Genomic DNA, 27,531 nt, shown 5'->3' on the forward strand with positions numbered 1-27,531 from the left:
TGTTAATCATACTCTGAGCCCTGCCTTTGCCCACCACCTGCCTCCAGCTTCTGACCTTAGGGCCTGGACGTCCTGGGTAACCTGGGAGACCTGGCAATCCAAGCTTGCCCTGCAGAAAGAATATGGGATAAAAGTCAGAGACTGCAACCTGGAGGTCAGCAGGAGAGGGGCAAGATGGCAAGGGCATGGTGGCAGGGGTAATAGGGTGGGATTCAGGGAAACATGGGTTCAAGTCCTAGCTCCTGCCTGCAAAGTGCACATCCTTGGGCAGCTTCTTCAACTGTTCCAAATCTCAGTTTCCTTGACTGTAAAATGGGGGTAAAAATGTCTATTGCTTGTGGTGGTTATGGGGAGAAAAATAAGATAATGTGCATAAATTAATTCCTCATTAATGCTGAGCTGAGGAACTGAAGGAGCTGAGAGCCTCCTAAAGTTGGAGATAAAAGAGCAGAAGGCAGGAAGCTCCCTGGTGATCTAGAGTTAAGGATCTGACATTGTCGCTGCTGTGGCTTAGGTCACTGCTCTGGTGTGGGCTCAACCCCTAGCCCAGGAACTTCTGCATGTCACAGGCATGGCAAAAAGTAAATAAATAAATAAATAAAAATAAAATAAAATCAGAGAGCAGAAGGCAAAGGGCTAGGGAACACCTTGACTGCAGGATGGGAAGCTGGGGTATATGCTGGAGGGTGTGGGTATAGACTTGGTCCACTCACCTTCTCCCCAGCTGAGCCTGGGGGCCCCTCCTCACCAGCCAGCCCCTCCTGCCCCTTCAGGCCTTCAGGACCATCCTCTCCCCGAGGACCTGGGGGTCCAGGTTGCCCCTGGAATAGAAAGGAGAAGCCCTGATGTCAGTTCCTGTGTCACCCCTGCTCCCTCTAGCCCTCTGGCTTTGCCCTAGCTCACCACTTCCCTGTCTTTTCTGAGTCCCCCAAATCCACCAGACCCCTCCTCTGGAGATCATCTTACCCGATCACCTTTAGGCCCCACATCACCCTTGAAGCCTGGGAAACCATCTTCTCCCTGGGTAGGGAACAGTACAGAGATCAGGGGTCAGGGCTTCAGGGAAGGGACACAGTCACAGCCACAGCCCCATTATTAGAGCTCCCCCAACCAAAGAATCCCCTCCCTTCTCACCTTCTCTCCTTTCTCCCCCTGGAGGCCACGGTTTCCAGAGGTACCCTGAAAAATAAAAGACTCTCAGGACCTCCCCCGCCCACCTGCTTAAGAAAGACCCCAAACCAAATCCCCTTCCCTGAAACAGTCAGGCCAGTCCCAAGAGGCTATTAGACTGGAAGGAGGGGGGAGGGGGGAGGGGGACAGCCCCAGAGGAAATTGTTTTTCCCCAAAGTCTGCTAGTATGGTGTGCAAGAGGCTGCCTCTCCCCCGCCCCTTCCCACTGGCAGCCTCCCAAGGTCATCTGTGTGGGGGTGTGCAGGGAAGGCCAAATTTCCGAGTAATTGATTCCCATCTCCCTGGGACACTGTGTCCACAGTTCCTTCTGGCAGGAGAAAGAGGATGAACATTCCAGGCCCCGGCCACATTCTAAAAGCAAAGGAATGTTTCTCATTGTGCTGGCTACAATGTGACTCTGTGCCTGGCAACAAGGCTAGTCTGTGCTTGGCAAAAGCGAGATGGCTCAGTGCAAGTCCAGATGCCGCTCACACCAAATTTTGGGCTTGGGCCACAAGAAAAGCTGCACTTGCCTACAATGTAACTGAGCTTAACACCTAAAAGAAATTGTACTTGGATTATGTTTTGACAATAGCATGACTGTTTCCAGCCATAGGAAGATACAATGTAACCAAGCTCAGCAAATACAATGAAATTACACTTGGATACACTATAACTACATGTTTTGGCAATAGCCTGACTGTTTCTAGCCACAGGGCAATTCATTGACCACAATGTAACTAAGCTTGGCTACAATCATTCTATGGCCATGGCTACCGTGTAACTAGATCCTGTAACAACATAGCCTTCAACTATATGCAAAAAACCTGGCTACAAAGGTACTCTGAGGCTGGACACCCACAGGACTTTGTGGCCAGCTACAATATAACCACCTCCTTGGCTGACAGTGTACCTGAGCTTGTCTAAAATGCAAAAATGTGAGGATCTGGCTCTTGGCTACCAGACTTTGTTCTTAGACCACAGAAAATAGGTACCTGTATTTTTCTACAATGTAACTAGACTCAGCTTCCATATAGATATGAATTCCGATGTCCTTGTACTTGGTCAACAGTGAATCTCTATGCAGTACAACTCTCAGCTTGTCCCAGCATTTCTGGGCTTATAGATTATGTGACTCTGGGCTCAAGCTTTAAAATATTTCTCTGCTTGACTACCATGTGCTGACCTGGACTTGGATATGATGTACGTGTTTAGAGTGAAATGGGTTAAGCCTCTAATTGTTTAACTGTTCTCCACTACAAGGTGCTACCTACACTGTAATGCTACCCTTTGGCTGTTTAGCTTCAAAGTTGCACACACCCTACTATATGTTGTCACTCAGACTCAAACCCTACTCCCACTACACCTTTCCTGACAGTCTGATTCCTCTCAACACACATGCATTAGTTTCTGAAGGAGTTAGCTCCCCAAAGTCAATGCTGATGCATCAACTCTTTCACAGGCCCCAAGTATCACCTACCTTCACACCCCGAGATCCAGGATAGCCTGGAGGACCTGCTGACCCTGATGGACCCTGAAATGGAGATAAGATCAGTGCCATCCCTTTCTTCTCCCCTCCATGTTCCCAGTGCCTTCCTCTCTCTCCTCATTAGCCCCTGACTCCTGATCCTACCTACCAACCCTCATCCCCAAATCAGCCCCTCTGCAGGTCACTTACCTGGGCCCCTTTCTCTCCTGTTGGACCCTCATGGCCTGGGTGACCCTGGGAGAAAACCATTGTAAGTTGTCAGAGACGTGATTTGCCATCCAAATTCCCAAGCCTCCTCCCTTCTCCCTCCTTCTCCCCAAAAGCTGTTCTCACTGGAGGACCATCAGATCCTGGGAGGCCTGGAATTCCTGGATTTCCGGGGGGACCCTGAAAAAAGATGAATAGTAGAGGGGGACAGATGTTCTCAGAGCCTGGCATTCCACCAGGAACAGCCCTACTCAGACATATAGCTACCTCAAAGTCAGAGAAAAAGTAGATCCCACTGGCTAGGAAATCCATCCCCAGCTTTTCCAAACTTGCTGTGTGACCCTGGACAAGCTCCCTCCCCTCTCTGAGCCTCAGAAACCCTCTTCCTCTGGGAGGATTGTGACGAGGGATGTGAAAATAGTGCGAGAGACATGTTGGGATGAATGACTCCCCAGCCACACCCCTTCCTTTAGAAGCACCTCCAACCCATGGCTCCATCAGAAGAGGGATGGGCCTACATACTCATGAGGTGACCCTCTATGTCCTGCAAACAGTTGACAGGTCCAGAGGTGGGCACTTGGCCCAACTAAGTCAATCAGATTCTCTTCTGAAATCCTAAGGTAAGGGACACCTTGCCTCATATACATGAGATGGATTTAGGTTAAAAAGTGTATGGGTCATAAGGATCTAGAGACTGGATAGTGATCAGATGGATTTGGTTAAAGAAACTATGCAGGCATAAGGATCTGGAGACTGAATAGTGACAAAGCAGCACAAGATTATGTAGAAATAGAAGTTGGGGATAAGGACAGACTAAGATGTGTACACAAAGAAGCCTGAGCCAGGGGAGATGGAAACAGATGTGCAGAGGAATAAAGATGACACCACAAGAACCAAAAGAAAGGAATTTCCTGGCCCACAAGTGTTGGTAATATTTTCTATGACTGACTTGTGAGGGTTCCCCTGTATCCTAACAACATCCCCTTATGATCTAGCATTAGTGGAGTTCTGTTTCTCCAAGTCAACCCTTCCCCAGCAAAGACATTTGGTTACTCTGAGCTTGTTTGAGGAATGTCATATCATTTTCCAGGGCTTACAAAAGGGACCTTGGGGGGAAGCTTTTCTTGCAGACAGAGTTGAAAGAAGAAGACATAAGTGGGAGGGGTAGGTACAGCTGTCACTCACCTTCTCCCCGGGAATGCCAATGTGTCCCTGGGGGCCAGGGATTCCCTGGAGACATTAAAAAAAATTAGGGAGAAGGAAAGCATGAGAAAGGGGCAGTGAGTATAGAGGTTGGGGAGGCTAGGAATGTTCTATGATCTTGGCTGACCACCACCACCCCCTATTATTGGGAAAGATAGCTCAAACCTGGGACCCGGGATTTCCTTGCTGTCCTGGGGGGCCTGGTTCTCCTGGAGGCCCCTGGGGAGAGAGTGAGGGTTCTCTGAAGCTGGGAGGGATCATGGTATTGAGGTGTCAGTGAAATTGAAGGGGAGGGGGAAGGTCATTGGAGTGGACAAGGATATGAATTGTCACAAGGTCAGAGGATCAGAAGGTATCAAGGGTCAGAACACATACCACATTTCCTTTGGCACCTGGAGCACCATCAATTCCAACTACACCCTGGGGGAGGAGAGGGTGTGAGACCAGGGCAGACACATGCACAGGAGCCTGTGTCTGAGACACTGAGAGGCACAAGTGAAAAGGTGAGAGAGCAGAGAAGCCAGGCAACAGAAAGAGACATGCAGAGGAGAGAAGGTGAGAACAGGACAAACAAGGATGCAGAGAGACAGTGACATTCTCACCGGCCGTCCCAGGGGGCCAGGGGAGCCTCTAGGGCCAATCAGTCCTCGGGGACCCTGCAAAGAAGTAGGACCCTGATTCTGGCACCTCTGCTCTGAGAACTCGTGAGTCCTGATTCCCGCCCCTGTGCCAGATAAGAGGTCCAGGGACCCCTGCTACTCACCGGCTCCCCAGCCTGGCCAGTGGGCCCTGGAGGTCCCTCTGCTCCCTGCAGGAAAACATCATCACTTGGGGAGGTGGGAGGTACAACCCTTGGAGACTCACCTTCCTTCATATAGGCAGCCCCTTCTAGGAGATCCCAGAGTCAGAGTGTGTGGCATGATCCCAGCTGAGAGAGCATATGTGATTCAGTTCAGGCCCCTGACCCCAATCCTGCAACTGCAATCCTGGGTCTCACCTCTTAACTTCAGTACTAATCTCTGACTCTCAATTTGTTTTGTTTATTCGTTGGTTGGTTTTGTTTTGTTTTTTGTGTTGTGTTGTGTTGTGTTGTTTTTCAGCTGCACCTGAGGCATATGAAATATCCCAAGCCAGGGATGGAATCTGACCTAAGCCCCAGCTGTGGCATCACTGGATCCTTTAACCCACTGTGCCATGGCAGGAATTCCTCATTTTGCCTTTTTGAGCCCCACAGGTGCCTCCTGACTCTCTAGTACAGACCCTCACCCTTCTCCCAGCCTCCTGAATACTCTTCTCCTCTCTGACTCTCACTCTGATTTCCAGCTTCCAAGCCACCCCATAGCTCCCTTCCAAACTTACCTTCTCACCATCCTCTCCTGGGGGCCCAGGTTGCCCCACGTGACCAAAGTCACCCTGGAGTGAGGAACAGAGGGCAGTTCAGAGTCAAAGGTGAGGATGGATGGAGTTCCAATTGTGGCTCAGAGGAAACAGATCTGACTAGTACCCATGAGGACTCAGGTTCAATCCCTGGCCTCACTCAGTGGGTTAAGGACCCAGCATTGCCGTGAACTGTGGTGTAGGTCACAGATGCAGCTCAGATCCTGAGTTGCTGTGGCTGTGGCATAGGCAAGTGGCTATAGCTCCAATCAGATCTCTAGCCTGGGAACTTCCATATGCCTTGAGTGCAGCCCTAAAAAGAAAAGAAAAGAAAGAAAGGTGGTATGGAAACAGGTCCCCCAGGAAAGATGACGGGGCATGAGGAGTGAGAACCCAGACACAGGGATTGTGGCTCTGATATTGGGGGTGGGGAGGGTGTCAAGAATATTGGGAGGGGGCTTGGATATGGGGGAGGGGCCTCACACACTCACCCTTTGGCCCTTCTCACCAGGCAGCCCCGGCAGGCCATCAAAGCCCCGATCACCCTGCACAAAGAGACACCAGCTGAGCCTTGAGTCCTACACCCTGACAGTCCCTCCAAGTCCTACCTTAGGACCCATCACCTACCTTAGGTCCTGTGTCTCCTGGGAGGCCTCGAGCCCCATCTGCTCCAGGGCGGCCCTATGTGGGAAGTGACATCATCAAGACATCTACCACCATGTTCAAGCAGCTTCCATAGGCAGTGTCCTGTGCTGGCAATTTTCTGTGTACCAATTTAGCCTCCCACATATATCTCAAGCCCAACCATTATTCTTTATCCCTAGTGCCCTTTCTCTAGTCCAGGTTACCAGCATCACAAAAATTAAGCATCCTCATTTTCAGTCGCCATTAATTGCCCTGCAGTATATACCTCATGGCACTTAAAACTATCTGGATTTATCCAGTTTATCATTCCTCCAAGGTGCCAGTCTTCTTTTGCATGTACTGATGCATCTTCTTGGAATGCCCTTCCTCTCCTTTTTCCCTGCTTATACCTCAGATCAAAGTTCAAGCATCATTCCTCCACAAGTCCTTCCTGACTCTGTGACCTGGCCAGATTCCTTCATCATACCTTCAGTGGACTGTCATTCCCTGCCCTCAACGTTCCTATCCCACCAATGACATCAGCATCCTGGGAGCACAAAGCTGAGGCTTTCGTTGGGCTTTGAGAGAGGGATAAGGGATGACCTGAGGACCTAGGAGTCACTTACCATCTTTCCCTCTCGGCCAGGGGGCCCAAGAGGTCCCTGAAGGCCTCGGGGACCCTGGAAGAGAAAGAAAATGAGGATTAAAAAAAGGGAAAACAAGAAGGAAGAACTTATTTTAAATCATTCCCTAGGAAAGGCAATCATTGCAAAGTATTTCTAGCCCCTTTGTCATTTTCCCTAACAAACACATTACCCTGTAACCCTGGAAGAGAACCCTTCCCATCCAGTTCTGTCCCCACCCCCACCCCCAATCTCACCTGTGGCCCCATTTCTCCCATCTCTCCTTTCAGACCTGGATACCCAGGGAGACCCTTGGAGGAAGAAAGATAGGGTGATGCACTTAGAGGGAGTTTGCCCCTCTCCATGATGAATCCCCCTCCTCCATGCAGCCTCCTTACTCACCATGGGGCCTGGGCGTCCAGTGAGCCCAACGGGGCCAGGGGGGCCTTTCATAGACAGCTGAAGAGACAGAGGGGGAACAGAGACTCAGTTCTCCACCAAGACCCCCAACACCCTCACAAAGGCATCTTCAGGAGATAAAGATCCACCTGTCTCCTGACTATTCATGATCTCCCACCACCATTTTTCTCTCAATGACAGAGTCCCAATTATCCTCCACTCACCTGAGCCTGTTGCAGTATGGCTTGAGCCTGGGCCTGTTGGAAGGAAACTGGGGGTCCTTTGAGGGAGCCTCCTGCAAGCTGGAACTAGGAGGCAATTAGTAGTGAGGGGAGCCTCCGAGAAAGGCCCCCATCTTTGGTGAGGACTCTACTCCCCAAGGCCATACCACTCTATCTCTTTCTTACCGGCATCATGATCACTGTGCCAGGGAGACCCCGGATTCCATCAATGCCAGGGATTCCTGGGAGTCCAGCAGGGCCCTGAGAAAGGACAGAGACAGAGAAGAATGGAGGTAGAGAGACAGAGGGAAGAATGGAGGCAGGAGAGGACAGAGAGAAATAGAGATGAGAGATAGAGTTGGAGGGGAGAGAGATAGAAGTAAAGGCAGAGAAATGGAAGGAGGAAGGCAGAGAGAGACAGAGACAGGGAAGAGACACAGAGAAGGATAGAAGTAAGGAGAGAGAGAGAGAGAGAGAGCAGAGACAGAGGGCAAGAGAAAGAGAAATGGAGAGAGAGTCATAAAAAGTAGAAGAGATGGATGACAAAAGAAAGATAAGGAAATAGATACAGAGATATAGGGAGAAAGAGATGAAAGACACTCAGAGATAGAGACAGAATAAAAGCAGAGAATAGTCCCCAGAGACAGAGAGGAGCCAGAGGGATCATTCACAGAGGGGAGAAGGATGAGCAGGAGGGGTCAGTGCCAGACCCCAGTCCCAGTCATGCTCCCAACTTCAGCTCCACAGCCCGGAACCTCCCTCCCCCAGAAGGTTACACCCCAGAGGGAGGCTCTTACCGGTGGGCCAGGGTCCCCAGGGAATCCTGGGGGACCAGGAGGGCCTGAAGGACCGACTATCCCCTGTTGGAGACAGAGGAACAGAGATCATGAGAAGCGCAAAGTCTGAGCCAGGCTGACTTCCGACCCATCACTGATCCTTACCCCAGGCTGAACTTCTTACCCCAGTACTACACTGGCCCACATGAACTCCCAACTTCACATCCCAGCCTCCATTTTTACTTGCCTTTTGAGCCTCAACTATCCAATAGTCTTTGAATGATCTGGCAGCATTAACACCAACTCCACCCCAGGGGATCAAGTACCCCAATTAGAAGTAAAAGACAAGAAGGAAGGAAGGCAGCCATGACTTACTCGAGGTCCTGTGGCTCCTGGAGGTCCCTCAAACTGCTGTCCCTGGGGGAGAAATGAATGTGACTCCCATTCTAGCCCAGACCCCTCCACCACCTCCAGCCCCAGGCCCCTTACCTCTTCAATCACAGCTGGTTCTCCTTTTTCTCCCTTCTCCCCAGCCCCCTGGGGCAGTGAGTGGAAAGAAAAGAGGCATGAATCCTGGAACTCAGACATAGAACTCTCAGCTCCCTGACCCTCCACCCACCCACCCCCACCCCCCAACACACACAGGTGTGTGCATGCACATAATCCAAGTCCACCCTCTGAGCTGCCTTTGCTGTCCTTTCTTCAATCAATACGTCTTCAGCAACTCAGCCTCCAATTTCAAGCTGGCCACACCATGGCAAGGCATAGATCATGAACTCTGGCACTTGCTGTAGGGCCTTAATCTTGCAGCTGTCCCTTACTAGCTGAGTGATGTTAGGAAACTTATCCAACTCCCATGGCCTCACCTGCAAAGTCCATGGGTAAATGCCAATGGTATATATCCCACAGGAGTATGAAGATGTTAAAACAATGCTTAGCACATAATAGGCCCCCAGGGTTAAGTTGGTTCCGATTATTTGCCTCTTCCCCTGTTCAACACCAAGGCTAAAGCCTGGGCACCTTCTCTGCATTATTTTCCTGGGTAATCTCATCCAATCCCTTGACAAAAGATAGCATCACTCTGTTGATGAGTTTCAAGTTTTTATCTCCAATCGAGATATAGAGATGGACTCCAGAACTTTCTGACCAGTCACCCACGTTGACAACCAGACAGGGGTTGCCAATTTAGTATACCCAAAATGAGATCCTTGACTCACTCCACTTGCTCCTCCTTATTCAATGGTGCCACCGTGCATCAACCCAGCCATCCTTACGTCCTTTCCACCACCAGCAACAAGAGAAAAATGGGGCATGGCCCAAATCTGTCCACTTTTCTCTGTCCCTACAGTCACCACCACCACCATCACCTTCATCCAGGTCATCACTCTCTTCTGCATAGACTGCTAGTTTCCCTGCTGCCCCTCTGGCTCCCCCTACAGTCCATATTGTTGTTCAGCAGCCAGAAAGAGCTTTTAAACCTCCCAAATAAGATGGTGTTCCCTATCAAGTGGTTTTTCAACATGCTTAGATGAAAAGCCAAATGAGTCACCCTACCCACAGAGCCATTCATTAACACAATGCCTGTCACATTAGCACTATATCTGTAGATAAATATTTGTCAGCTACACTGGGATGGTGGGAAGGCATTTTAGGTGAGATAAAAAGAAAGCAAAAAAGGAGTTCTCAATGTGGCGCCACAGGATCAGTGGCATCTTGGGAGCACTGGGATATAGGCTTTTATCCCTGGCTCTGAGCGGTGGGTTAAGGATCCGGCCATTGCCACAGCTGTAGCTTGGATCTGATCCCTGGCCTGGGAGCTCCATATACGTCCAGGTGGCAAAGAAAGAGAGAAAGAGAGAAAGAGAGAAAGAGAGAAAGAGAGAAAGAGAGAAAGAAAGAAAGAAAGAAAGAAAGAAGAAAAAGAGAAAGAAAGAAAGAAAGAGAGAAAGAAAGAAAGAGAGAGAGAGAGAGAGAGAGAGAGAAAGAAAGAAAGAAAGAAAGAAAGAAAGAAAGAAAGAAAGAAAGAAAGAAAGAAAGAAAGAAAGAAAGAAAGAAAGAAAGAAAGAAAGAAAGAAAGAAAGAGGGAAAGAAAGGAAGGAAGGAAGGAAGGAAGGAAGATGGCCATGCCTGGCCCTAGGCAGGAGTCCCTTCCCCTACACTTAACCCAGCCACGTAGACTCACAGAAAAGATCTGAAACTGAGTGCTCCATGACTGTTCTGCTGCCCGGAAGTTGGGGCCCATGGTGGATTCACCTTCTTCTTCATCTTCATTGTCTAACTCGGTTGCCAGGGTCCCCAGTTCAATTCCATTGTCTGGGTCCAGGCCCTCCTGAGGACATTGGAACAGACCAAAGTTTGCCCCGACTGCCTCATTGTCACCACCACTGCCCCAAGACCCTCCCTTCCAGCCACATCCACTTCCCACCAACCTCTAGAATGGTGACGTTGCTGCCAATGGCTACAGTAGTGGTGATGACCAAAGAGGTGGGAGTTGGAGGCAGAGTTGGGGCTCGTGTCTCTGTCTTGGGGATGTCAGTGGAGGTCTGGAGGAAGGACAGAGAGAGTATCAGGTCTGGGGTCAGAACAATCAAGATGAAAGGGAAGCAGAGTTCCTGTTATGGCTCAGCAGGTTAAGAACCTGACTGGTCTCCGTGAGGTTGTTGATTTGATCCCGGGCCCGACTCAGTGGGTTAAAGATCCAGCATTGCCACAAGCTGTGGTGTGGGTTGTAGATGTGGCCCGGATCTGGTGTGGCTATGGCTGTGGCATAGGCCAGTGGCTATGGCTTTAATTTTACCCCTAGCCTGGGAACTTCCATATGCCACAGGCAAGGCCCTAAAAAGAAAAAAATAACTAAATAAAAATAGCTCTGATTAAAAAGAGAGAGCAACAAAAGGGAAGCAAAGGAGGAGACAGGCTCTGCCTCCGCGAGCACCCAGGCTAGGGAGGGGACAGAGGATTCCGCAAAAAACATCTGAGAGGTATAGAGCAGGAGACCGGTGGAAGCCAAGATGTGCTGGCTAGATGAGAACAGCCAGCAGGGGGCACCCTTGTGTGTGGAGAAGGGTCAGGGCTGGGCAGGTCTGGGAGGCCTGGAAGGCAGAGCAGGCCTGGCTCCAAAGGCCAGTGGTCAGGGTCAATGTCCAGCACTTAGGGCCAGACTCCTGGAAGCCTATCCCATATGTCCATTCCCAAGGCAGAGCTCAGTGGTCAGCCAGCCAGGCCACAGTCAGAGAGGCAGTGGGAGCTCCTCCTGGCCTGGACAGCTGCGGAGGAACTGGGTCAAGGGTGCAAAGCAGATGGTGGGGTCTGGACCTAAGGAAGGGGCTGAAGGAAAGTAATGAAAGTGTCCATGTTCTAAGCTTAATTGATAATCCCTTTCTCCCCAATAATGTTGAGAGCAGATATCATACAACCAGTGACCCACAAACCAAGGACCCCAAGCAGTGGATCACACCAGGGACACCTACCCAGTGACCCCAACTAATGATCAACATCAATGGCCCTCGAGTATTCCTACAATTAGTGACTCATTAGCAATCTTCCAATTAATGACCCATGACCAATAATCCTCATTAAGGAACCTAACTAGTAACTCACACACACCCACAAATAACCTACATCATTGGCCTCCCACCAGATATTCCTGTAAGCAGTGACCCATCAGTGGTCCCCCAATTAATGACCCCCACAATGACATCAATCTCTTATACTTCTATCCAGTGACCTCCCCAACCAATGATCCCCCCCATTAAGTACTAACTAACTACCCCCAACTAATACAGCCTACCAGTGACTCCTAACCAAAGGGTCCTCCTAACCAGTGATCCTTCAACAGTGAGTACCCACAAGTGTGCTCAGTGAGTGCCCCCCCAACCAATGACCCCCAGACAGTAATTCCACTCACCAATGAACCACCAACAACTCCCCCCCACCGCAAAAAAAAAAAACAACTTCTCCACTAATTACCCTGTAGGGCTCACAAACTATCTCATCCATGACCCCCTAAAAGTCACTCCCTCAACTAGTGACTGTGCTTGGTGATTATTATTGCCTATTATTAGTGCCTTCCAATCAAGTCCCCCACTAATGACTTCCACAACTAGTGATCCTCAGCAATCCCACCCTCATTAAGCCTAAACTAGTGACACCAATAACACCAACATGGTCTCCAGTTAAGAATCACCCAAACATCAATATCCCACCTACAGTGACTCTCCCAACTAGCAATCTCTATCAAGAAAGCCAAATGAATAACCCTCACCCATGACCCCAACCAGTCAACCCCAAACAATGATACACTAACCCATCGTTCAGCCCAGCTAATGAATGCCCTCAAACAGTGGCCTTCATCAAGGATCCCCTAATAATAAGGTATTCATCTGGGTGTGCCCCTTCCCACCAGCCCCTACCCCCAGAACTCGAGGTTGGGGGGAGAATATGAGAGAGCTCCTAAGATAGGAACAGGCCCCCTTCCCCAGCAGTGATTCAGGGATTGGAAACTAGAGGCACCAGAGATCAGAGACCAGAAGCAGGGCAGTCAAAGAGCAGAAGCGAGAGGTCACAGACCTCTTACCTGGTTCTCCAGGGAGACAGGTGGACTCAGTGCCAAAGTTTCCTTGTTCTTCTTCTTCCTGCCCTTCCCCTTACGACCTCGCCCTTTTTTCTTCCCTTTTCCCTTCCCCTTCCGCCGGGGGGGAGGGGTCTCCGGCTCCCCCTGGGGTACCTGGGAATAGGACTCCTATCAGGTCCAGAGTCCATGAGTGGAGGCCCCGTCACTCAGATCACCTGGGGTCATGCCAGCACATGGTCCACTGGTCCTATGTTTTAAAGTCAGGGCTCACTCAGCCCTGTGACCTGAGGTCAAGCTCACTCATGCCTAGGAAGAGTTTAAGGGCCAGGGGCCACTCAGCCCTGTGAACAGGGCTCAGAATTCACCCATTCCTGAGACCTGGAGCCAGGGAGGACTCTGCCAGGGACCTCAGGACAAGCCCTTCACTCACCCCTGTGGGTTTAGGATCCAGGTCATCACAGCCAGGAAGATACTGCTCACAAGCCTGGAAGGCTGCCTGAGGATCTGTGCTTATCAGCAGCTCCTGAATATCCCCCTAGGGAGAGAGCAGGGGTCAGGGAAGGGGTCCACAGGCTGACTCCAACCCCCATTCCAAGCATCAAGGTCTGATATTTTTCCACCCAAAGCACCCTAAGCATCAGGAGGGGCTAGCCCCATCACAGCCCCAGAAATCCACCTGCCCTTGAAAACTAAGAAGAAGATTCAGTTGGGATCACATCAAACCATAACAACAAGCCACATCCCACAATATCTGTCCCATCAGAGGCACATTTGCTCCTCGCTCTCAGGCACAGGGTGACACCTACCATATGCCAGGTGCCCTTCAGGGGATTGGGGAGAAGAAGAGAAACAAGACGATAAGGCCCCTGGACTGCTGTGACACACGTAACCATCACCACATTGAAAACACATCTGTCACAGAACCACACAACATTGTGCCTTGCAGGCATCACACACAGGTCACAAGACCCAGCGCAGTCCCTCATCAGAACCTCATCCTTCCACCACAAGCCAAGTGCGCACCATCACATACTACTGATTCGTGGATTTACCACCTCACAGTCACACCCCACAATGGTGCACAGTGATGCGTGCATGGCCCTCCCTTCGCTCGCTTCCTGGTGTGAGGTTGGAAGCATCAGACTGAGGTGCCAACAAATCTCTTCTCCATATTCAGGCTGTGGACAAATCTCACTCCCGCCCTCTGCCTCAGTTTCCCTGAATGCCGAAGCGCTACCTCAAAAGTCTCCTCCTCGAGGTCCTGGGTCCCCAGGACAGTGAGTCCAGCTGTGCTGATGAATCGAGGTCCCTGGACCAACACGGGGGACTGAGGTTCACAGTCAGCCACCAGAGTTGCAGTTCTGCCATTCACACTGACTGCCACACGGTGCCACCTGCAAGAGGACACCCTCAGTAAAGGGTGCTTCTCATCCCCTCTCTCCCGATATTCATCCCCACCCCACCCCCATATTCACCTGCCATCTGTGAGGTTGATTTGCTGGGGAAGAGGGCTGAAGGAGTCACCAAGGAGAGCCAGGGCCGGCCCCAATGCCAGGCCCAGCTGCCGGACCCCGCCCTCATCGTAGATGGAGAGAAGCACAGACTGGTTGTCTGTCTGGCCCCGCAGGGTGATCAGCACAGAGAAGTTCTCAGGAAATTGCCCATCTGGGAGAGCAGAGGGAAAAGGGGCGACTCATGGTCTGACTGTGACCCAGGCTCCCAGGATGACCCACAGCCCGTCTCACCCAGACTCACCTTGAAAGAGCTCCCATGTGGGGACACCGAGCATGCTGGCCTTGCCCACCTTGAATGCCCGGTCACCATCAGGAACTCTTTGGGGACAGAGACCGGGCCCCTCGGGGATCCCAGCCTGGTCCCCCCGAACGCCCAGAGCCTTTAGCACATCCACAGGGTCTGCTGGAAAAAGAAACAGGCAGGGGGACTGTTAGAACCAGCCCAGGACTCTGTGCTCGTGGCTCGGGTTTGGGGGACTCCCCCTGCCCATCTATGTTTGTGGGTCAGGGAGAAGGAGCAGGTCTGGGACCCACACCCCCCTCACCACTCCACAGCTGTTCTGGTCTCATCAGCCTGTTGACTCCTGTTTTTTTGTTTTGTTTTGTTTTGTTTTCCCCTTGGTTTTTGGTGAGAAAAAAAAAAAAAGCTGACCTAATTCTGGGATGAATCAAAGCTTCCTGGCCCCAGCCCCAGAGCCAGACTGTCCCCCCTCTCCAAACTCCCCCGCACCAGCCCCCTGGGGCTGCTTCCCAGGCCCAAAGCCCCCTTGCCAGGGGAAACCCACATAAAGAGGAGGGGCTCCTTGTGTGTGTTCTCCCCACCCCTTCCCCCTGGCTCTCCTCCCTCAGCTCTCCTCCCTCTGACCACCATCACCCATGACCTCCTCCCTCTGAGCTCCATCACCCATGACCTCCTCCCTCTGAGCTCCATCACCCATGACCTCCTCCCTCTGACCTCCATCACCCATGACCTCCTCCCTCTGACCTCCATCACCCATGACCTCCTCCCTCTGACCTCTACCTCTCCAACTTCTTCCTTCTGACCACCTCCCTCTGATAACCATCACCCATGACCTCCTCTCTCTGACCACTCTTTTTCTGATTCCCACTGACTCCTTCACACTCTCTGACCTTCCTCTGCCTGACCCTGTCCATCTCCCTTTGCCTATTCCAGTCTCCTCCATCTGACTTTGACCTCCTTGTTTTACCACCCTCCCTGAGCTTCTCCTCTAACTACCTCTCTCTGATAACCTCCTGACCTCTTCCTTCTGACCCTCTCCCTCTCATCCCAGCAACGGAAGGAACTGGTCCAATCAGATCCTAATCCAGCCCGTCCTGCCAACTACACACTGTGTAGCCTGGCCAGGGCTAAGTGAAACCACATGGCTTGGGCAAGGGTGGGCGGGGTCTTCTCCTCAGCCCAAAGCCCCTGCCTGATTTCCCCTCCCCCCAGTAGACTGTCCCACTGACCCCCTGACCCAGCCTCTTGGCAGGAGCCAGATTCTGCTGAATCTGCCATGACCTCACCCCGGGGGCGGCTCTGCTGACCTCACCAGTGGGAGCCAGGGTTGGGGGCCAGACTTGGGGGAGATAGGGTCTTGGATGGGGGCCCCCAGGAGCTCCTCCTGGGTCAGAGCCTTCATTCTCCAGACTCTACAGAGCCTTGTTCCATCCTCTCGCTTGTCCCCAATCTCCTTCTGCTCCTTTTTTTCTTCTCTCCCCCTCCCTGCCTTCTCTTTGTCCCACTTTCTGAGTCCAACTCTGAATCAGTCTCTCTTTCTCTTGCTCCCTCTCTCTCTTACTTCCTAGCTCTGTGTCTGCCTCTTGGTACTTCCATGGCTCTCACATATGTCTCTCTCTGCATGACTCTATCTCTGTGCCTCTCTCTATTTATCTCTGTGTGTGGATTACTCTCCCCAATGCTCTCTCTCTCCATCCGCACCCACCCCCCCAACCCTGCCGCCTCCACCAGTCCCATCTCTAAATTGCCTGTTTTGTGGCTGGGCTGTCATTAAGAGGTATTTGGGTTACAGCCCCCTGGGGCTAAGATCTGGACTCCCAGGCTCTGCTGACCACAAGGGTCACTCCCCTGTGGAATGATCATTCCAGCTGCCCCTTCTCCAGGCTGGGGCCCAGGGGAGGGCTGAGATCCATGATTCCACCCAGTGTGTCTCTCAGGCTCTCCTTTCACCCAGACTCCAGTTCCTGTGCAGTGGGAAGGGGATCTCCCCTCAACCAACTGCTCATTCACAATTCAAAATTCTTTCCCAGCATCTAACCCAAGTCTCCTGCTTCAATCAGTGTTCCTTCTGTAATGACCTTTCAGAAACTAACTGCCCTTTCTTTTCATGGCTGGCTTTGTGACAAGGAGACACACAAGAGGCATTGAGTCTTGCCTGCAGGGCCAGGGGATGGCGGGGTCTCTCATATATCTAGCTTCCCCTTCCCCCTGCAGGCTCCCCCCTGTGCTGATCGGGATGCCAGGGAGATGTGGGGTGGGATCTAGGTTGTAGAGGGAGGCAGGCTGGGACCTCATCAGATGTATAAGAGAGCTTAGGCACGAGTGTCTGTGCAAATGAGTATATGTGCTACACATTTGTGTATATGCATGCAAGCACATGTGTGACTTCACATGGACAAGAGACTAGCGGAGCATGTGTTTTTTTGGGATGTGCTGAGGTGTGCAAGTATTTGGCCTATGATGACGAGATGAGGTGCAGTTCTTTGACTTGTCCTGGGGTCCTGGCAGTGAGTTGGAAGTTCTGCAGGTGAGGTGGGGAAGTCTGTGATTGTAATCACTCCGACTAGAGATGGAGGAGTGTGATTATACTTGAGAGTGTGGCCAAGTCAGCGAGTGGGTGACTGCTTGAGAATGTTGACTGTGTTGTAGGGATGCCAATGGAAGCATGTGTGAGCGTTTGAAAGCGTAGGAGGGTGGCAAAAGCTGTGACCGAGTAGCGGGTGGCTGCTGGCATTGCCTCCGAGTGGGCACCAGGTGTTTAACATTCCTGATGTCCCAGGGGCCTTATATTCCAAACCGATGCCTGAGATTGCACGACCATATGGATGTGTCAGCGTGGGAATGGGGCATAGGCCAATGTGGGATTATCTGCGTGAGCAGGCACCTCTCTGGACTACAGAGGAAGTAAGAAAGTGGGGGCGGGGGGAGCCTGAGGGGGGGGATCTGAGTTCATTTTAGGGAGGGATTACCGGAAGGGCCTGACCTGGAGTATCTCAGACCAGGGAAGCCCCTCAATCACCTCTTGAAGGATCACGACCTTCCCGAACCCCGGGGCGCCCCCGACCCAGAACCCTGCGGGGCGGGGCGCGGCATCCAGCCAGATGCTCACAGCTGGGTGTGCGTCAGCGCTGACTCACACATCCGGCGGCCCCCGGGACCCCTAGGGGGGCCCCTGAGAAATTCCTCGGGAAAAATACCCTGAGGCTCCCTCAGCTTGGGGGAGCAACTTCCGCTGGCCACCCCCCACCCCGCCCGCGCTCCGCCCCGCCCCGCCCTGCGCCCCGCCCCGCCTCGCCCCTCACCAAGGCCCTCCCGAGGCCCTGTCCATGGTGCTGATCCCTACTCAGGGGAGCTCGGGGTGGGGGGAAGGGGCAAGAGTCGGGGGCAGAAGAAGAAGAGGGAGAATAGGATGAAGCCATTTGGGGAAATGTAAAGGGAGCTTTGAATCCCAGATCGAGCCCTTCCTCTAATAGTCCCTACTCACCTCCACCCTCAAAATCACCCTCAGGGGCAATTATTTACCCCCCAGATCACAAGCACAGCCCTCACAGGGCCACCCAGAGACACACAATCATACCCATAACACACACAGGTTATTCTCAAATAACCGCACACAGACACACACTTGCATATCCACAACTCAGTCACATACTCGCCCGGGGATCCTCACATCACCCATATCCAATCTTTGTCAACTCCCACCTGGAGCACACACACAATTTCACTCCAAATGGCAGCACGCACATTTCTACACACACACACACACACACACACACACACACACACACACAAATAGCATTCACTCCCACTGATCCACCAGAAAACAGGGTCACACGTTTCCCCGCCCCTGCCAGCTGTCACATCCACAAACGGCTTAATGCCGGACACTCGCGTCCCAACACTGCACTGTAGCCACGCGCAACGTGCACGCCCTTCATGCACGCCCGGACTCCACGCAGTCTTTCGGGATCTCGCTGCATCCTGCCCTCTGGGTCCAGTATCTCCCGCCCAGCTCACCGGCCTGCGTCTGGGGCAGAAGCTGCAGGGAAATCAGGAGCAGGCAAAGGCCGGCCCGCGGCTGGCCCAAGCCCTGGCGACTCCCCATCCCAGAGGGGCCCACACTCAAGGCGGGGGCCCAGTGGGGGTGGCTGCGGGGCGCGGCGACTCCACGGGCTTGGTACACTCTCGCGGCGGTCGGCTCCAGTCGGGATCCGCAGGAGACTGCCCGAGACCCCGCCCTGGCCTCGCCCTGTGCTCCAGCGCCCGGCCAGGCGGAGCTCGCTGGAGGGGGGGGACGGGGGGGAGGTAGCTGACAGCTGGTCGGGGGAGTTGGGAAAGTTTGTGCAGAGATCTGATTGGCCGGCTAAGGGTGGAGTCCTGGGCCGGGAGCCGGGCGCTTCTTGCCCCACCCCACGGTGGAGGAGGAGGGTCACTCCCACCCAGCCTTAGAATTCCAGGTCCCAGCCTTACCCTAAACACTTTCCTTCTACAAGGCCCCCTCAAAGGAGATCTTAGTCTCATTCAAACCTTCAGCCTTCATCCAGGTCCTGGAATTAGGCTCTGCGGCTTTATACCAGATCCTTTCTGTCTCAGCCAGGCCCCCAAATACACTCCCAGCTTGACACCAACTTCTCACCCACCTGCCTGGCCCCACAAAAAAGATACCAGCCCCACCCCATACCTTCCCCCTAAATAAGGGATCCTCAACCCACTTCAAACTTCACCCCAGATTCCAAAATGTGTCCCCAGCCTCAGCCCCAGATCATGTCTCTCCATTCAAATCCCAGAATTGGATGTCCTAGCTGCCCCAGCCAAAACCCTTAGCACAGATTTCAAAATACAGTTCTCAATTCCCCCCCTAAATGCTTAATCTTCACATAAGGGTTCCCACCTCCTTCCCCGGGCCCTCCTCTCCCTGACTCAGTGCCCCAAATGGATGCTCCAGCCCCAATCCCAAATATTCACACATGTCCCCACTAAATCAGGGAGTCTGGCCCTACCCGAGAGCAGGGCATTGCCACAGGGAGGGGAGGATCCCTGCCATTTCTGGGGTGAAGTAGGCTCCCCACCCTCTGGAACTCCCTAGTGTGAGGAGGCCCCCAGGGGGTCAGGTCAGGTGGAGCTGTCTGCACACCTGAACAAGCGCAGACATGCAGGATCTGAGGGAGCTTCAGCACGGAGGCACCCAAGGGGTGTGTCCTAGGCCCTGAACCTCCCCACCAAGGGGAAGAGGAAGAAACAGGCAGTGCCTCTCTTCCAGCCTCTGGCTCAAACAAAGAGTCTCTGTGTCCCTTAGGAAGAGGGACGGGGCCCCATCTGGTCTGAGGGGGAGATGGGGGCCCTGGGTGGGGGAGGAACAGGACTCTCCCCCAGGCTGCTGCTCCTCCCTCTCCAGGGACTTCAGAGGCTGTCTTCTTTAGCTAAAAGACTCCCAAAGTTCCTACTCTGCCCTGCTTTGTTGGGAAGTTCTTCCTATAGTCTAACCCCATCTTCTGATATGTCTACACTCATTGTCTCTTTGAAAGGAAACTTCTGGGACCACACTCTGGGTCACCCCTCTCCAATCAGAGATTCTTTGCCCAGGTAAAGACAGCAAGAGAACACCCCCGCTTATGCCCCACACGCCCTGAAACTCCCTCAGCCCTGAATAATTTACAATCACCATCACAAAGTCCCCAGTTATGAGTATGGCAGTGAGGAGAGGACATTTTTTGACAGATAAAAGGAAGGGACCAGGAGCTCCCACTGTGGCACAATGGGATCAGCAGCATCTTGGGAGCACTGGACATTGGTTCAATCCCCAGTCTGGCACAGGACACAGCTGCTTCATGTTGCAACTTTTCAGCTCGAATTTTATCCCTGGCCCAGGGAACTTCATATGCCTCAGGGTGCCCCCCCCAAAAGGAAGGGATTATACTGAGGATAAGGAATCCCCCCTCAGCTGCCTGCCAAAGGTCATTTCATACTCAGGGGCACCCAGGGCCCCTTTACCCTGCAGGGGATCAGGTAGAGGGTGCTTAAGAGGGGGCAGATGAGCAGATGATGGGTGGATGGAGTCAGGTGCTGGCCAGCACAGGTCACGCGTGCTGGGAGGGATCAACATGGCCGACACACCACAGACTGTGCTGATCTCAGGATGCTCCTCTGGGATTGGCCTGGAGCTTGCGGTGCAGCTGGCTCGTGACCCCAAGCAGCGCTACCACGGTAAGGGGTCCAGGGCAGGGGCAGAGAGGACAGGGGTGAGCGTGGCTTCCCAGGACCCTCTGCTCTCCCAGCACCATTTTATTTCCACCAGTCCATGTCTTCAGCTGCATTTGTGGGCTTGAGGAGGACCCAGGACACATGGAGCCTCCCCTCCCACCTCTGCTCCTGAATCATCCCCTCATCCAAAGAATATTTCCAATGCCCTTACTAGGTACCAGGTTCTAGGTCCTGGAAACACAGCTGGAAACAAAATAAAAATCTCTGCTCTGGGTGGGGTGTAGTGGGAGAGGGGAGGGAGGACAAACCATAAACAGATTTTTTAAATTGTATCATATGGCTGAGGCTGACAAGGGGTCAGAAGCAAAATAAAGATAGAGGGGAACATGGTAGGGGTAGACATGAGTAATATTTTTTGAAGGGCTGGCTGGTGAGGGCTTCTCTGATATTTCACTCAGGCATTCCCTAAGACTCCCCTCCCCCACCCCTCCCCAGATTACTTTCCAAGATTAGCCTCTTAAGTGACCCTGACCTTGAGGGTTTAAGGGGGGGATGGGGCCCTCTAGGTCTAGGAACTTGGCCTCTTGCAACTCTAGAGACTACTGCTCCAACATGCACCCCACCCAAGGAAACCTCTGACCCAGAGCACATTGGAGTCAAAGTGGGCAAAGGGCTGTTACTTAAGAGGAGGATGCAAAGGCGAGAGCATCACCCCAGTTGGCAGAGCTGCTTCTCCCAGCCCTCTGCCTTCTGTCTTAGAGACACACACAGCTTTAAGTGTGACAGTCTGGGTGCTAGTGTGCAGGGAAGTAATTGTGCTGTGCATGTCTCTGTGGGCATGCAGATGAGCATATAACACTGCTGAAGGATGATGTTTATGGAGAGCTTACAATGTGCCAGGCTTCAGTCTAAGTGTTTTGCATCTAATAAGTCATTTGATCCCCACATCACCCCTATAAGGCAGCTCTTCCCATATGCCCCATCTTAGAAATGAGGGAACTGAGGCACTGACCGCCAAAGTCCTTGCTCAAGGTCACCTCACTATGACTTGGCAGAATCTGGATTTGAACCGAGGCAGCACAGCCCCTGGGCCTATGCTTGTCACTATATGTAGATGTATGTGGTCCCATTCATGTGTGTAACACCTGTGAATCACACAGGCTCATACACACATGCAAATGTGCACGTGATTGCGGGGACAGGTGTAGGAGGTGCAAACGTGTACGGATGTGTGAGCTCAGGACTCTGACAGACTCAGGTTCAAATCTCAGTTCTTTTTTTTTCTTTTCAGGACCATACCCACAGCATATGGAAGTTCCCAGGCTAGGGGTCCAATCGGAGATACAGCTGCTGGCCTACACCTCAACCACAGCAACGCCAGATCCAAGCTGCATCTATGACCTCCACCACAGCTCCCGGCAATGCCGGACCCTTAACCCGCTGAGCAAGGACAGTGATCGAACCCACAACTTCATGGTTCCTAGTCGGATTCGTTTCTGTGGGCAATGATGGGAACTCCTCAAATCTCAGTTCTAACACTTGATAGGGGTGGAGCAGACAAGAAACTTCACTTTGTTGGGCCTCAGTGTATTAATGGGGATAACTTTACCTACATTTACTATTGCTAAAAACAAACCACCCCAAAATGTATGGTGTGAAACAGCTGTAATCATCTTTCATGGTTTACAAAGGTCATGAATTTGGAAGGGCTCAGCTGGGCAGTTCAGCCTCAGGATCGAAGACTACAACTAGAACAGAGGAGATTGGAACATGTCAGAGCTGATCAGACATCTTTCTCCCTTCCAGTAATCTCAGGACTTCTCCATGTTGTCTTTCTATCTGGGCTAGCTTGAGCTTCCTCCCAACGTGTGGCCTCAGGACAGCTGAGCTGCTACAGGGCTAAAGGCTTCCAGGGTGAATGTTGGAGTTCCTGCTGTGGCTCAGCGGGTTATGAACCTGACTAGTATCCATGAGGATGAGGTTTCCATCTCTGGCCTCGATCAGTGGGTTAAGCTGTGGCATAGGCCTTGAGCTGTGGCATAGGCTGGTAGTTGTGGCTCTGATTTGACCCCTAGCCCAGGAATTTCCATATACAGCAGGTTCAGCCCTAAAAAGTAAAAAGAAGGGTGAATGTTACAGCAAGTGACATTATAGCAAGTGAATGTTACTGCAACATCTTTTCCATCCTAATCTCAGAAGATGCACAGTGTTACCCTTACCATAGTCTATAGTTTCCCAGCTAAGTTACAAGATTCAAGGAGAGAGGAACAAGATTTCTTGTCTGGATGTGTGAGTGGCTTGGTTCTAGAAAACATGTGTGATAAAAGATGTGGCCATCTTTGAAAAATGAGTCAGTGACCTAATCATAGGTTTATTGTGATGATTAGATTTAGTGCTTATGAAAAGGTCTAGCATAGAATCTGGCACATAGTAGGTTTTCAATAAATTGGAACTAGTGTTGATGGTGTAAATATGGCTATTCATACTTGCATGTGTATATCTACATATACTTTAGGTGTATATCTACATATACTTTAGTTGACTTTAGGTGGGCATGCATTTTTTTTTCTCAAGCCAATCTGTTCTATATTGATTTTATTGTCATACCTACTGGTTTTGAATTCTATGAAGGCAGAGATTTTGTCTGTCTTATTTCATGCAGTAGTCTCCGCACCTAGAACAGGGTACAGTGTGGGGTAGATGCTCAATGAATGTTTGCTAGATAAATGGATGGATGGATGGATGGATGGATGTACATGTAAATGTTGTACACACGTATGCATTCATGGTTGGATGGTGAACACAGGTGCGTAAACCTGTGCATCTCCATTCCTCCGTGACTACTCATGCAATATCACAGAAACATGTAAGTCCATACACAAGGTGAAGGAACCCAGTGCCTGCCCCAACTCTCCTCTTTTTCCCCAGTGGTGGCCACCATGAGGGACCTGGGAAAGAAAGGGACACTGGAGGCAGCTGCTGGGGAGGCTCTGGGTCAGACCCTCACCGTGGCCCAGCTGGACGTGTGCAGTGATGAGTCAGTGGCCCAGTGTCTCAGCTGCATCCAGGGCGGGGAAGTGGACGTGTTGGGTGAGTCTGAGCATCCCCTGGGGTCATTGCCCCCCCCTCCCTGGCCCAAGCACAGATCCTCATCACAGGAAGGCCTCTCCAGTGCCTAGGCACCAGCCCTCTTGTTTCACCAGCAACCTCTGACCTGGGACAGAAGGGGTAGATCAGTTGGCTAAGAGCCCAGAATCCTATTCAGTGTATTACGGATTCAAGAAATAAACTAAGACCTGGGAAATAGGGTGAATTTTATTGAATAGAACTACTCACATATGGGGAAAACCGTATGTGGCTGGGAAAAGCAATTTGATGAGTCATTGAGGGAAAGAAGCATGATAAAGGAGCAACTCATGGTCCCTAAACACCCTTCTAAGGAGGGTAGGTGGGGCTTTTGATGCAATTTGGGGTCAGAGTTGAATTGCTCACGCATTAAAGGGGAGGCTGTTCCCAGCAGCCCTCTCCCTCACCCAGGGCTCCGAGTCCCCTACAACAAATGCTAAACTACATTTAAAGATCACCAATGTGCCACATTTGTCCAACCAAGATACCTTGGATTGGCCCTAGAAGTGGGGGAGAAGTGAGATTGTTTAGGGAGTGTCCTGGGGGAGTGACATTAAAACTTTGGGGAACTTCAAAGTAACCTTCACCACCACCACCCTTAGTGAATAATGCTGGAGTGGGCCTGGTGGGGCCCTTGGAGGGGCTCAGCCTAGCTGCCATGCAGAACGTCTTCGATACCAACTTTTTTGGGGCTGTCCGTCTGGTCAAAGCTGTGCTTCCTGGCATGAAAAGAAGGCGACAGGGCCACATCGTGGTGGTCAGCAGCGTGATGGGGCTGCAGGGTGAGCCCTGGGGATGCACCCCAAGGAATCCTCCCAGTGTCTGACCCTCCCCAGGCTGGAAGGATGGCAACTAGGTTTTAGCTCATATTCCCCAAATATAGCTATGTTGAGAAGGATTCTGCAGCTCAGATGGAAAATGTTCTGGGATAGATTAACTATGTCTACAATGGTACAGGATTAGGCAGAATGGATGGCCATCTACATCCATTATCAACCCCACTTCTTGAAACCTCCAAAAATAAATTCCAACCATCTCCAAAAACTCCAAGGAATCATCGGCACTCCTCCTGAGACTCCTTGCCAAACATCTCCCACCAGACTCCAGAGATTTCTAGCTTTGGGACTCTGAGGTTCTACAGAAAAGAGAGATTGACTAGTGATGTCTGCTGTGGGCCCACTGTGGAGGCCACCTACTTGCCATCCATGCTCCTGGGTCCTTCCTCCTTGAACCCTCTAGACTCCCTTCCTCTCACTGGAAATTTCCTCCCATCTGCCCCCCTCCCCAGAAGTTCTCTAAGGAATCCACCCTATTTGTTACCCTGCCTTGGAAAATCTGCTTTTACTCAGCTCCATCCCTTTGGCCCCTCTTCCAGCTGTACCTCCTGCCCTTGGGGAGGGGGTACATTCACTGATAAAGACCCTGATGAATGAGGCTTCTCCACAGGGACACTGGGGATCTGATACTCAAGTGGCCCAAGGGTTTAGACGGTGGAGGGAAGTAGGAGAATTTCCTGGACTGAGGGTGAATAAAGTACTGTTAGGAGGAAGTGGGACTTGGCAGCCCAAGACAATCCCATCCTGACCCCATATGCTTCCATCACACAATAGCACACACCCATCACGTTGGCCCCAGATATTCTCTGATCCTTAAATCCTCTCTGCTCTGTCTCCCAAGACCCCATCCCTCTGGACCCACAAAGTCCATCACCCAGACCCCCAAAGGGCCTGCCTTCCTGCAATCCTTGCAGGTGTTGTGTTCAACGAAGTCTATGCCGCCTCCAAATTTGCCATCGAGGGATTCTTCGAGAGTCTGGCTGTCCAGCTACTCCAGTTCAACATCTTGTGAGATGAGCACTTGGACAGCGATATGGGAATGGAGGCAGCGAAGGGACAGAAAAGGAAAGGGGAGGAGTGGAGGAGATGGGGGAGCAAGAAGGTGTAAAAAATGATGAGAGAAGGTCCCCAGGGGTGCAGCTGGTTAAAGATCCAGCGTTGTCACTGCTGTGGCTTGGGAGGCAGCTGTGGCGTGGGTTCAATCCCTGGCCCCAGAACTTCTGCCTGCCTTGGGCACACCCCACCCCCCAAATGATGGGAGAAGCAGGAGAGGGAGCGAGAAAGAGGGACAATAATGGGCAAAATGGGGCAGATAGCGTGTCAGAGCACCAAACCCTCTCCTCCTACCCCTGTTCCCAGCATCTCCCTGGTGGAACCGGGCCCAGTGGCCACTGAATTTGAAAGGAAGCTCCTGGAGCAGGTTTCCACAGCTGAGTTCCCAGGCACAGACCCTGATACGCTGAGCTACTTTCGGGATTTGTACCTCCCAGCCTCCAAGGAGCTCTTTCACTCTGTGGGACAGAGCCCACAGGATGTGGCCAAGGTGAGTGTTGGGGGGGGTTGCCCAGAGCCCTAAGACATGACTCAGGTATGCAATGGGGCCCCTCCCCACAGAACTCCCCTCTCCCTGGGTCCCAGAGCTCAGGCCTCCACCCCACAGGCCATTGTCAAGGTCATTGGCTCGGCCAGACCACCCTTGCGCCAACAGACCAACACCCGCTACACTCCACTGACCGCACTCAGAGCAGTGGACCCCTCGGGCAGCCTGTATGTACGAACCTCCCATCGCCTGCTCTTCCGCTGGCCACGCCTCCTCAACCTTGGCCTTCGATGTCTGGCATGCAGCTGCTTCCGCACCCCAGTGTGGCCCCGGTGAGCAGAGCCTCACCCAACCCTCCTCACCCCTGAACAGACAGGCCTCTTTAGTTCACACCCATCTCAGGCCATACTGACTCTTCACTCATTCATTCATCTGTTCAGCAAACTCTGCCTGACCCACTCTGTGTCTGGGCATTGCTGGGACACCAGAGAGCCCTCAGCCTCCAGGCATAGACTCCCCTGTGGTCAGGGCAGGGGGCAGAGAGAGGGGATCCTGGGGCCCTGGGTGGAGGAGCAGGGAGCAGAGAGCTGGAGTTGTGTCCGAGAAGGTAAGGGAGGCTTCCTGGAGGAGGGGGAATTGTTGTTGGACTTGGGGGAGGATGAGACCGGCTGCCTCAACCAACTTCTGGACTTCATGGTCTTGGGTCTGGGGATTCAGGGATGACCCAAAGATCTATATCCTCCCCCCACCTCCACAGAGCTAGTTTGACCATGGGATCTCCAGATTTTTCTGGTCACATACTCCATCAGCAAAACATGTTTGTACATACACCAGCAATGCATGTATATTTTTCACAAAATGTATATTTGCAACCACTAGCAATCATTATATTTAATAAAGTTCAATTTCTTATGTTTAAATTAAAAATCAGGAGTTGCTGCATGGCTTAGTGGGTTAAGGACACAATGTTGTCTCTGTGAGGTTGCCTTGTTCAGTGGGTTGGATATCCAGTGTTGCTGAAAGCTGCGGCTTAAGTTGCAGATGTGGCTCAGATCTGGTGTTGTCATGGCTGAGGCATAGGCCAGCAGCTGCAGTTTCAATTTTACCCCTAACCTGGGAACTTCCATATGCCACTAATTTGGCCATTAAAAAAAAATTAAAAATCAGTAGGGTCCATCTTACACCTATTAGAATGGCTACATCAAAAAAGCAAAGCAGGAATTCCCGTGGTGGCTCAGTGGTTAACAAATCTGACTAGGAGCCATGAGGTTGCAGGTTCGATCCCTGGCCTCACTCAGTGGGTTAAGGACCTGGTGTTGCCATGAGCTGTGGTATAGGTCACAGACGTGGCTCAGATCTGGTGGCGCTGTGGCTGTGGTATAGGCTGGTGGCTACAGCTCCGGTTGGAACC

General features: G+C 52.0%; 2 protein-coding genes across 3 annotated transcripts in view; one reads left to right on the plus strand and one right to left on the minus strand.

The window, feature by feature from the left end:
- The window catches only part of COL5A3 (collagen type V alpha 3 chain), a 41,471-nt gene extending 22,803 nt beyond the window's left edge, over positions 1–18,668 (minus strand). Inside the window, exons 1-31 of one of the 2 annotated variants that reach the window (XM_047776986.1) lie at positions 18,435–18,668; positions 14,418–14,576; positions 14,138–14,327; positions 13,900–14,056; positions 13,093–13,197; positions 12,666–12,815; positions 10,519–10,632; positions 10,272–10,418; positions 8,579–8,626; positions 8,465–8,506; positions 8,111–8,173; positions 7,500–7,574; positions 7,317–7,400; positions 7,096–7,152; positions 6,951–7,004; positions 6,697–6,750; positions 6,074–6,127; positions 5,938–5,991; positions 5,429–5,482; positions 4,833–4,877; positions 4,672–4,725; positions 4,445–4,489; positions 4,235–4,288; positions 4,052–4,096; positions 2,993–3,046; positions 2,849–2,893; positions 2,651–2,704; positions 1,135–1,179; positions 967–1,020; positions 714–821; positions 56–109 (exon numbers count right to left, since the gene is read on the minus strand). In XM_047776986.1, the coding sequence (XP_047632942.1) occupies positions 56–109; positions 714–821; positions 967–1,020; positions 1,135–1,179; positions 2,651–2,704; positions 2,849–2,893; positions 2,993–3,046; positions 4,052–4,096; positions 4,235–4,288; positions 4,445–4,489; positions 4,672–4,725; positions 4,833–4,877; positions 5,429–5,482; positions 5,938–5,991; positions 6,074–6,127; positions 6,697–6,750; positions 6,951–7,004; positions 7,096–7,152; positions 7,317–7,400; positions 7,500–7,574; positions 8,111–8,173; positions 8,465–8,506; positions 8,579–8,626; positions 10,272–10,418; positions 10,519–10,632; positions 12,666–12,815; positions 13,093–13,197; positions 13,900–14,056; positions 14,138–14,327; positions 14,418–14,576; positions 18,435–18,522 (2,406 nt within the window). In that variant the 5' untranslated portion in view covers positions 18,523–18,668. Of the gene's footprint in view, positions 1–55; positions 110–713; positions 822–966; positions 1,021–1,134; positions 1,180–2,650; positions 2,705–2,848; positions 2,894–2,992; positions 3,047–4,051; positions 4,097–4,234; positions 4,289–4,444; positions 4,490–4,671; positions 4,726–4,832; positions 4,878–5,428; positions 5,483–5,937; positions 5,992–6,073; positions 6,128–6,696; positions 6,751–6,950; positions 7,005–7,095; positions 7,153–7,316; positions 7,401–7,499; positions 7,575–8,110; positions 8,174–8,464; positions 8,507–8,578; positions 8,627–10,271; positions 10,419–10,518; positions 10,633–12,665; positions 12,816–13,092; positions 13,198–13,899; positions 14,057–14,137; positions 14,328–14,417; positions 14,580–18,434 lie in introns of both variants that reach the window. The other variant, XM_047776985.1, reaches the window with a different exon arrangement.
- Positions 18,669–20,505: 1,837 nt separating this feature from the next.
- RDH8 (retinol dehydrogenase 8) lies at positions 20,506–26,984 on the plus strand. Its single transcript, XM_047774434.1, has 6 exons — positions 20,506–20,621; positions 23,547–23,708; positions 24,347–24,526; positions 25,495–25,588; positions 25,940–26,123; positions 26,241–26,984. Exons 1-6 carry the CDS (start codon positions 20,519–20,521, stop codon positions 26,454–26,456), a joined length of 939 nt encoding a protein of 312 aa, XP_047630390.1. The 5' UTR covers positions 20,506–20,518; the 3' UTR covers positions 26,457–26,984.
- Positions 26,985–27,531: the final 547 nt, after the last annotated feature.

Source organism: Phacochoerus africanus, chromosome 4 (assembly GCF_016906955.1).
Source record: "Phacochoerus africanus isolate WHEZ1 chromosome 4, ROS_Pafr_v1, whole genome shotgun sequence".
NCBI classification, from domain to species: Eukaryota; Metazoa; Chordata; class Mammalia; order Artiodactyla; family Suidae; genus Phacochoerus; species Phacochoerus africanus.